This window comes from Eutrigla gurnardus (genome assembly GCF_963514095.1).
Source record: "Eutrigla gurnardus genome assembly, chromosome: 21".
Classification (NCBI taxonomy): Eukaryota; Metazoa; Chordata; class Actinopteri; order Perciformes; family Triglidae; genus Eutrigla; species Eutrigla gurnardus.
Genome location: NC_139932.1, coordinates 9,116,868 through 9,126,834, shown reverse-complemented (window position 1 = coordinate 9,126,834; position 9,967 = coordinate 9,116,868). Strand labels below are relative to the sequence as shown.

At 44.0% G+C, this 9,967-nt stretch overlaps 3 protein-coding genes across 3 annotated transcripts in view; 1 reads left to right on the top strand and 2 right to left on the bottom strand.

Annotated features, from left to right (window-relative positions):
* Nucleotides 1–1,266, top strand: part of bik (BCL2 interacting killer) — a 2,505-nt gene extending 1,239 nt beyond the window's left edge. Inside the window, exons 3-6 of the mRNA XM_084038679.1 lie at nt 1–6; nt 216–368; nt 462–561; nt 690–1,266. The exon at nt 1–6 is cut by the window's left edge and continues 97 nt beyond it. Of these exons, the coding sequence (XP_083894805.1) occupies nt 1–6; nt 216–368; nt 462–561; nt 690–806 (376 nt within the window). The 3' untranslated portion in view covers nt 807–1,266. The remainder of the gene's footprint in view (nt 7–215; nt 369–461; nt 562–689) is intronic.
* An 84-nt stretch (nt 1,267–1,350) lies between these two features.
* On the bottom strand, nt 1,351–3,918 carry mcat (malonyl CoA:ACP acyltransferase (mitochondrial)). The gene is made up of 5 exons (XM_084038678.1): nt 3,381–3,918; nt 2,485–2,572; nt 2,178–2,395; nt 1,900–2,037; nt 1,351–1,737 (listed from the first exon to the last, which is right to left on the bottom strand). The coding sequence occupies exons 1-5, from the start codon at nt 3,780–3,782 to the stop codon at nt 1,465–1,467; spliced, it is 1,119 nt and encodes a 372-aa protein (XP_083894804.1). The 5' UTR covers nt 3,783–3,918; the 3' UTR covers nt 1,351–1,464.
* Nucleotides 3,919–4,530: 612 nt separating this feature from the next.
* On the bottom strand, nt 4,531–9,791 carry def6c (DEF6 guanine nucleotide exchange factor c). Its single transcript, XM_084039265.1, has 12 exons — nt 9,274–9,791; nt 8,529–8,669; nt 8,166–8,348; nt 7,404–7,634; nt 7,151–7,297; nt 6,955–7,063; nt 6,371–6,600; nt 6,190–6,297; nt 5,818–5,984; nt 5,380–5,578; nt 5,202–5,292; nt 4,531–5,046 (listed from the first exon to the last, which is right to left on the bottom strand). The coding sequence occupies exons 1-12, from the start codon at nt 9,367–9,369 to the stop codon at nt 4,835–4,837; spliced, it is 1,914 nt and encodes a 637-aa protein (XP_083895391.1). The 5' UTR covers nt 9,370–9,791; the 3' UTR covers nt 4,531–4,834.
* Nucleotides 9,792–9,967: the final 176 nt, after the last annotated feature.

Here is a 9,967-nt window from a genome sequence, read left to right as displayed (position 1 = left end):
CCTCAGGTACAGTGCAAGGCCCGTCCCCACAGTGAAAACAGAGACTGGTTGTACCGATAATAAACGTTATGTTTTGAGAATCACTTTGGTGTAGGATTATGTTTTTACATCTAATCAATATGAAAAAACCCCCACAAAAATGTACATTTCATTGAGCTTCTAACAGCACAACATCGAGAGAGAAGTGAGAAGAGCAGTGTGCGTTACTCTTTCAGGATAAATGACAGAGCTGCACAGACCTTTGGGCGCCAGTTGGCTGTAATTGGAGACCAGCTGGACCGAGAGTGGGCCAGCAGACAACCCCACTGGCTACCCACCCCTCTTCACATGCTGAGGCCCGCTCAGGCACTGACCAGGACCATATATCGGTATAAAATGAGAAAAAACCTATAATATATATATATATATATATTTGGTGACTGGCTGTTAAGACAGTGCATCCTGGTGTTGATCTCTTCCAGAGATATCCACAGTCAGTTATGGGGCTTCCAGGGTCTGTCTGCTGCGGTGAAGGCCTGGATCGCCAACGCTGCGCCTGGATCTGACGCCTGGGCATCCTGGGTAACAATCCTCCTCTCCGTCTTCCTCTGACCTCATAATCTCATCATACTCAGATTTGAGACAAATAGAATTCCAAGAATTGTTGCTGAATTATCATAAGAATATATTTGACTTTCTCTTCCTTTCAGGTGTCCAATTTGAAACCAGTAACCTGCACTGGCTGGACCAGAGGAGCACTGGTGACCGTGGCGCTGGTGGCTGCGGTCACCATTTTCGGTGCACTATGGGTGGAATGGAAAGCCTAAAACGGGCCGTGGGCAGGTCTTTTAGGCAATTATATATTCGGCCAAAAGAAGTTTGCAAATTAATTTAAATGATCGCTTATTGTTTGTTTCTGCTGTTTACTTTGAGTTCTCTTTTTATACTATTTGAATAATGTATTGAATTTGGCACTATATGACCGGAAACAGGAGTTAAAAAATAAAATAAATATTGACAAATTTGTCAGGGCATGTGGAAATTGTTTAAGTCGGTTTTACAGTGTTGCCCTGGGAGTTGGCCAGCGTATTGTAGCAGTGACACGTTGGTTCCCGGTTGTATTAAATAGTTGCCATGACTGGACTGTTGCTGGTCTGCAGTCTTTTGAATCCAGACTAGTTTCTTACTGGTTTAAGAGGCCAACGTTTTTACAAATATATAGCCTGGCTTAATATAAAATGAAGGGAGCTGGACTTTCTGTTTCAGATTTGAACATGCTTTTTCATGTTATGCAAATAAACTTCTAAAATGATGATATTGTGTCGTCTTGTTGATTAAAAAAATATTTAATTATATAATAATAATAACAACAACACACACATGGGACCATTAGAAGCAACCACAGGAGCTTGCAGGTTTGACAGGTCTCGCTGGTCGTGTCCAAACTCAAACGAGCATTGAGCATTTTCTGACTTCGCTGCAGAGTTACTCCTCATACGCGGCGACCTCCACATGTGCGTACGTTTTGAAGGCTTTCCTGTTACACTTCTGAAGGGTGGCGCCGAGCTGCCTTCCCGGGCCGACCTCGTAGGTGTGAGGGAACTTCATCCCCTGCGACCTCTCGTAGATCTCGTGCAGCGTTTGCTCCCACTTCACCGGCGACACCAGCTGCCTCACCAGCTGCCGCCGCACGTGGTTCTCGTTCATGTAGCGCTTGCCGTCCACGTTGGAGTACACGTTGATCTCGGGACGACGGACCTGAACGGAAGAGAACTCCAGCTGTTAGATGAGTAGTCGATCAGTCGAGGGCTGAACAAAGAGACTTTTGGAGAGGTTATACACTTTCAATGAATATTAAAGGGGCAGCGTTTGTTTAGGGCTGCAACCAACTTAAAAAAAAAGAGTAAAAGGTCGACTGACCTCCACCTGTCTGAGGACATCTCTGAAGGGTTCAGTGGCCGACTCCATCAGCTCAGTGTGAAAAGCCCCGCTGACGGGGAGAGGTTTGGTTCTTACGAACTGGAGACGTCGTGAGTTTTGCTGCAGGAAATCCAGAGCCTGTAAAAACAACAACACAGTTTATGTAATTTACATAAAGTGATGAGGAAATGAAGGATTTTTCCAGTGATCAGTTGTGGTAAATGTTCATAGCTGTATTTTCGGATCACATCTGTCAAGGTTGCCGTAATGCCACATACCTGCTGGTGCCCTGCGATGACCCTGCCATCAGGGAACAGATAGTTGGCCACAGAGCAGACCGGCTCCTCAATCCCCAGGCTCGTGCAGTGCTCTTTAGCCTGCATACAGGCAAGTTTGTACTGGGCCTGGGGTCTACCAATGACTGACAGCATCCCACTGGGAACCAGCTCTGATGCTTTCTGCATGGCCTCTGCACGAACTTTCACCGCATACAGAGCTAGAAGAGACAGAGTGGGCGATAGACTTCATATTCTTTTTTGACCAGAGCAACATCTTTGTCGTGTACAGGCTTAGAAACGCATCTACCTTCTGCAAAGTCCATGGCACCAGAAAAAACCAGGGCAGCAAATTCTCCGACGCTGAAACCTGCAGCAGCAACACACGTCTCAATGGCCTGTGGGCAGAAGTGTGAACTAAATATGATGTATGTATAAAAATCACAGCATATTAAGCATAATCCTAATCTTCACTATGTTATAGAGGCAAATACTGTACTTTGATTCTTTCAATTTACAACATACATCTGACAACTATAGTTAGTAGTAGAATGGGAATATGTGTAAGGAAAAACATTTATTATTATTATTATTAAAAGGGGACTAGCCTTCAAGTTATAGTTAGTAATAAATATTTCATCAATACATTGGTTGTGTTTTAATTAAAAATCTTAATGTCAGACAAACTTGACAATATTGAGACAACTAAAAAAAAAAGGTATAATTACAAAAAAAATGTAAAATTACAATTTTTTTTAAAGGGGAGAGAGAAAACAGTAAACCCTCATATATGAGAAGCTGGAGTTTTTTTTCTGTTTTCCTTCATAAATTACTTTAAAATAATCTATTGACAAAATTGCTGCAGAAGTACATTTCCTCACGTACTGTTCTCAAGTACATTTTTACAGTACTTGTAATTTACTTGAGTATTTCCGTTTTATACTACTCCACAACACTTATATAATAATACCTTTTAAGGCAATACATATATTTGATAACTTTAATTACAAGCTGCCTTAGAGCTGTTAGATTGTTAGTATAATCTATATGTATGTTAAATAATATAAATTAGACAGCTTAAACATTAAATGCATCTATAATTACAATCAATTGATATAATATGACTGAAATGGGCCATTCTGTATAATGAGTACCTTTACTTGTGATACTATAATTAGCCTATATTTGGACTAACCGTGCAGCTACCTTCGGGTTTTCGCGGTTGAGCCTCTCCACCGCCGCCAGCGAAGTGACGAACACCGCCGGCTGACAGTGAACCGTCTTCGCCAGATCCTCCTCGGGTCCCTCCAGGCAGAGAGACAGCAGGTCGTAGCCCAGGATCTTCTGGGCGACCGCGAACATTTCTTTAACGTTCGGGTACTTCAAAAGTCCTCTACCCATGCCCACAAACTGGCTGCCTTGGCCGGGGAAGAGGAGCACGGAGCAGCCGCGGGGGTCTTTCCTCGCTCTCCGCTCCACCGCGGACGGCTCGCCGTCCAGGAGAGGAGCCGGGGGTTCTGGCGGGGGCCGGTTAGCTCCATCCGGGGAGCCAGACTGGCCGGTGGACAGCCTCCTCCGTAGAAAGAACAGAGACCTGATATTCAACATGGCGTCACCTAACGGCGTCTGCACGGGTTAAGAAAGACACATAATCTGCCCGGAAAAGACTGGAACTAATGAACTCAAAACTAAAACTCGTCGCTAACGGTCAGCGTGACAGTCCAGGGAGCCGCCATGTTAATTCTTAAAGTCACCGCGGGGTCACTTTTATTTTCCTTCCGGTTCACGTTTTGCTTCTTTCCTGCTGCAGCGCCACCCTCAGGTCACAATATGCCATCATAACTTTATTGATAGAGTACCAATAAAGTTATCACATAACATCTGCCTTAATTAATACCTTTATAAAATGAATGAATACAATAAATACCAATATTTTTTAAGGATGAGAAAATATTTTAGAGTAAATTATATTTATATATAAATACATACATGTTATTTATAAGGATATGATAATTAAGATATCTTAGTAACCAGAACGAGTATTTTACTTTTTCCTGAACAAAATCTTTAGAACTAACATTTATACACCAATCAGCCGATTATATTAGTCTGTGAATCGGTCTGTGTGATCGAGTCCACTGCACACTATATCAGAAACATATTCTTGAAACAATAGGTAAAAATACAACATATAGACAACCAACAAAGTAATCCCCACAATCTTGTGCACTATGCATTCATATGCATTAAAAAAAAAAGTTTACAAAAATGTATTACTTATCTACATAACTTCCTGTGAGTGGATTTATCCCGGTTACAATATTAGACAATTAATGTTAAAAAAAATTGTAGGTTGTCCGGGGAATTGAGAAATACAACAAAATTATGTTTTATTATTCACCAACACATTTTATTGTACAAAACTGTGAATCTCAGTTGATCTTAGTTAAACAGGTTTGCATTAAATCCTGCATGTGCTTTGCCATCATCGCTCTTCCATCTTAGTGTTCATTTCAAAATATAAATATAATACAAAGCTTTTTTCTTTTTGTTCCATAGATTCACTTATGTATTGTAAATAACTTTTCCCCGTCCACTTTCTACTCTGTCTTCAAACAGAATTTCTTGAATCCCTGAACTAGTATTTGAACATTTGTGCTTCACATTTGTCCGTTGGGTTTTCTCTGCGATTCGTCTGAACCATCTGACAGGTTGGCGGCCTCCATCTGCTCCTCCAGTGTCGTGTTGTCTTCTGGCGTCTGGCTGTTCTGATCGGCTCTTATCTTGAATTTGGAGATGAACTCGTTACTGGCCAGCGCTCCTTCCTTTTTGGGACAATTGTATTTTGATGATAGGCGATGTTCCAAACGTTCTACAAGACAAACAAAAATCATTAACAACAAAGTTTGATCTTTTGTGATGTTCACTGATGCATTTGACGCTCGGGACAAGATGGCAAAAGCAGCTTGTGTTTCAGGTGCCAATTTGTTTGTTAGCTGAAAAAGACAGATTAAGAGCAAACTGCACCTCCAGGACCGATGGGTGTCATCAGGCGGGTCAGCTGGACGTTCCAGTGTCGTACATGTTGGCTGGCGTATCTCAGCTTCTCTTGTACCTCCTGGAATATGAAAAGAAAGTAGCAGTAGTAAGTCTTTTCTAGTGTTAAACATCCTGCACATCCAAACACACACTGTCTACTCCTTACCTCCAGGCGTTGGTGGCTCCTCTGGCGAGAAGCCCGCAGATCCTGGAGCTCCTGAGAGGCCGAGTGAAGAGCCGAGGGGTTCTCCTCGTCTGGGCTGCCGTCTGAGGTCTCCAGTATGGGGCTGAGGCACTGCAAGGCCCTCTGCTGCTCCTGGAGGAGCTGGAACTGCTTCTTCTTCTCTTCCTCCGCCTGCAGCAACCTGGAGAAGGGAAGTTTGGTTTAGTGTAGGATTTCAAACCTATTGTTCACAGAGGGAGAGACGAGGCCCACTCGAATACATACGCGGTGACCACGGTGACTACGGTCAGCGGTTGCAGAAGCAGCAGCAGTGATACACAGCTCAGAAACCAAATCAAGGTCTTTTCTCAATTCTTCAATTTTGTGTCGGTGTCTGGTTCCCAGTATAACGGGAAGACAGTGGGTGTGTTTGTTTCTCACCTCTCCAGCTCCTGTCTGGCTCTCTCCTCCTCCAGCCGGGCCTGGATCTCCATGTTGAGAGCAGCCTCCTGTTTCCGCTGCGTCAGCTCCAACTCCTGGATCCTCTTCTTCTGTTGCTCAGCATGCTTTTCTTTCTCCTGCATCTCTGCCTGCATGCTGTCTCTCAACTAGGACACACACACATATATATACACACCAATTGGGTGACCTATTCCTGAATCCCCTTTTCCAGGAATATCATAACTGCTTCTCCACCACTAAAAATCAGAAGGTTACGTCTGACTTTTATAATGCCAATGTTTTGTGCCGTTTCCAGGACTCATTTCAGGGAATTGTAAATAAAAGGTTGTAATCTGGAAAACCTTCTCGTACCGTCTCGGCCTCTTTCAGCTGTCTCTCCAGCTCGATCTGCACCTCCCTCTGTTTCCTCCTTTCTTTTTCCTCCGCCTCCCTTCGTTTGGTTTCTAATTCGCGTGCATGCTGCGAGACAGGTGGAGGTTAAAACCTGAGCTTATGATGAATCGCCCATCCGCCCGTTTCCTTCCGCTCTTACCTGTATGATACTTTCTATTTCTGAATCCTGTCTGTCTTTGTCTTTCTCCATCTTCTCCAGCTCCTGGATATTCGAGTCGTCCGATTGGCTGCTCCGGCTGCTGCAGCTGCTCCGGGCGCTCCGGCTGCGTTCCCGCTGGCTGTGTTCCCTCTGGACTTGTCTCTTCAGCTTCAGTTCGTGGTGGAGGGAGGACTTGCCCTCGCTCTGGAGGCGGAGGGCTGTCTGCATAGCTGGAGAGGTGGCACAAAAACCAACTGTAGGTACCAGAGATACTTTTGGGGTTTTTGATTAAAGTGTTTCTTTTTGGTTCCATAGTTTATATGGACCAGAAATCCTTAAAATAATGGAAATGGCCAATAAGTTGGCTTTGTCAGTGCGAGGTGCAGCACTAATTACTCAACTGTAAATATAAAATATAACATCAAATGTTGTTCTTTTTAAATATCTTTTTTCACTTTGCTCTAATGAGGAATCAATCTTCTCATCTGACGTCCCAAAGCATCAAACCATTCCTTTAAAAGGTCTCGTCTGAAACCAGTTGACTTCAGAGAATATCCGACTGACACGTACACACGCCAACGCACCTTGAGTCCACTCCACCTTCTGCCTCTGGTCAGACGCGCTCATCTCAAACGTTTTGTTGTGAGTTTTCACGCAGAACATGCAGCGCTTCCCCTCCCTGTCTGCAATAGGCTGAAAAACAGCAAGACCCAGAGGACGTTCAGACTTTATCTGACCACATTCCAAGCGATCTGCCAGTGTTTGCATTTCCTCACCCACCTCGATGATGCAGCTCTTATCCAGCTGGATCTCCCCTTTCTTGTCTTTTAAGTTCTCGCTGACGTAGTAAGCCATGGAGCAGGGCTTCAGCACAAACCAACGCTCCGTCCAGTTCCTGCGGAGATGCCCCTTTTTCCACATATAACCCTGGAGGCAAGGGACGGAATTTAGGTAGAACGAAAGACACAAAAAAAGAAAAGAAAAGCGAGAAGTCGACAAACAGAAACGGGAAGAGACGGAGAATTATCTCTACCCTCTTGAGGACGTTGTGATACATCTCCAGAAAGACCTCATCCAAAGCCAGACTGAAGGCCTCAGCGCTGGTGACCCTCAGCAGCCGGCCTGCAGCCATGTGCTCCAGGAAGGTCCATACAGACATATCCACTTCCCACACCGTGGCATCCTGGGACATTAAGTCCTCCAGTGGCTTCTCATCCCACTCCTGGCTCATCGCCGTGGAGATTTTCTTGAGGAGATACTCCACCTAAAAGAAAAACATTAAAATACTGAAAGTGTTTGCAGATAATTTTTTTTATCTGTGTATTTCTGTGACGTATTCCTTCACAGAGGAAAAGTACTGCGATGATAACACAAAAGCAGTTTATTTTCGTCTCTGTCGACAGGAAACCAAAAGCATTATGAAGGAAGTGGCAGGAGGAAGAGACTCATTAACTTTCTTACTTACTTGCACTTCCCATTTTCTGCTGTGAAAAAAAAAACCCTTGGACTTTGGTTTATAGGAGCATAAATTATGTCTTTCTAGCAATGATGAGATCACAGAGAAAGCCTTGTTTCTCTGTGTGTTTTTAACTCTATTTGTCTTTATTTGCCTTGTAAATGTTAAGAAAGGATTATGTTGCATTCTTTTTGCATATTCTACAACAAAACACAACACCTTATCTTTTACTATATGATGTCAAATGTTAGCATTTACACTCTTAAGTCTCAAGAACGCTCACAACGTTGAGTCCTGCCCCACAAATCCCCGTTTCACACCATCGTCGCCATCTTTTACCTCCTCTGGGATCATCACCAGCGGGTAGCGGTCCTCGGACAGGAGGTTGAATAAACAGAAGAGCTTGAAACAGTCTCTTTCCGATAGCAGCGCCCCCTGTGGTAACCCCTTGAAGTTCTTCTTCATGGTCATCATCCAGCACAGGTCGTCAAACTTCTCCTTGTCAAACATCCCCACTTTGACCTGAGGGGACAGGAACGGGAGTCGTCGACAAAAAAACAATAAAACCGGATTAAAACCTCACACGGTGGAAACAGTTTCAATAGCAGACGATGATGATTTCTTTCTCCTAATCCATAATAATAATAAAACAATTGCAAGAAAGCATGCAGAATGAGATGATGATACATGCAGACGCAGTACCTTATCCAGTATATATCTGTTGAGGTAGGGCATGTAGCCATGGTTGGACACCGGCCCATCGTCATCGTCCTGGAAGTGCTGCTCCAGAGCCACCGGGTCGTGCGGGATGTTGAGCACTGTGTACAAGTTGTGGGACAGCACCTGAACACACACACACACACACACACACACACACACACACACACACACACACACACACACACACACACAGCGTGTCAGGACAGCTTTCTGCTATTTCCCTGGATTCTTATGTCCTTTGGGAGCTCAGTCAGGCATGTATGAACTGGACGGGAAGCAACATGACAGACAGAAATGGGACTCACTGAGGGGGGAAACTGCTGAATAAGAGCTCTCCTTGTTGTCTGGGCTTTTATGTGAAACACTGATAGTGCTGCTATTATGTTACCATTAACGTTTGTGGGCCGCGGAGGACTGAGGTTGGACTTTGAGCTTCAACCCAACACACGTCACTATCAGCACAAACAGGTTGTTGTTTAAAAAGAATAAAGCTTTTTTCAGATCGTTGGATTGTGTGTGAGCTCGTGTGATAACCGTTCCTCGGATTTCAGCGTTGATTCACATGTTATAAAACACTATTTCACAGCATATACGGCAGACTACTGTGTTACAACCATACCTTTACAATTTAAAGGAAAAAGCAGCACAATTAAACAGTATTTCAGCGGACGCCCCTCGCTTTCAGTTTCCTTGATCTTAAAACGACCACCCGCATTATCCTGCTTACCTTTAACTGCGACTTGGACACTTTCCCGCACTTCTCCACGTCCAGAGACGTGAACGCGTACCAGATGGACTTGAGGAGTTCGGACTTTAAATCCATTTTTTTGGGAGACGTCGCTGTGCGTAAAGACGACTACATGTCCATTTCACGGCGCGGCGGCGGCTTTCACGCAGCGAGCGAGCGAGCGAGCGAGCGGTGAGAAACGCCAAATAAAATGTGGGGCAGAGTACAGGCTGCTGTGCAAACGGTGAAAGACCAAAGGAGTCAGATGTAGGACAGACTTAAAGAGGCGGAGAGTCGAGGTAAAGGCACTTTACTCCACTGTACACGTTTTAACAAATGACAATGACGGCTGGTTTACATCCTTCTTAGTATATTTGAGGTAATTCCCAGACATTCTTGACAACATGTATCTGAATAAAAATGGAGAAACTGCAGGGTAATTTACACATATCCAAACTATATTCTCAAGGCTAAGACATTTATCCGGACTTCATTGTGGATTTCTTAATTCCTCAAGTTTCCTCAAGTGCTGCCAGCCCAAACACAAAAAGAGGACATCTGTGTAATCAGATTAGGAGGTTTTCCATTGAGCCTTTTACGACACACCCATTTGGCAAGAGAGACTGAAGCCATATTTATTTCAGAACTCCAAAACCTGAGAAGTTTTTAAGGATTTATTAGCTATTTAAGGATT

What these genes read in the sequence shown, in the direction of transcription:
- mcat (XM_084038678.1), bottom strand. Translation starts at nt 3,782, where the DNA reads ATGTTGAATATCAGGTCTCTGTTCTTTCTACGGAGGAGGCTGTCCACC. An exon ending in TCAACCGCGAAAACCCGAAG is followed by an intron (nt 2,573 to 3,380) that starts GTAGCTGCACGG and finishes TTCTGCCCACAG; the next exon opens with GCCATTGAGACGTGTGTTGC. An exon ending in ATGTCCTCAGACAGGTGGAG is followed by an intron (nt 1,738 to 1,899) that starts GTCAGTCGACCT and finishes TCTTCCGTTCAG; the next exon opens with GTCCGTCGTCCCGAGATCAA.
- def6c (XM_084039265.1), bottom strand. Translation starts at nt 9,369, where the DNA reads ATGGATTTAAAGTCCGAACTCCTCAAGTCCATCTGGTACGCGTTCACG. An exon ending in AAATAGAAAGTATCATACAG is followed by an intron (nt 6,298 to 6,370) that starts GTAAGAGCGGAA and finishes CCTGTCTCGCAG; the next exon opens with CATGCACGCGAATTAGAAAC. An exon ending in GCCAGACAGGAGCTGGAGAG is followed by an intron (nt 5,579 to 5,817) that starts GTGAGAAACAAA and finishes TCCCTTCTCCAG; the next exon opens with GTTGCTGCAGGCGGAGGAAG.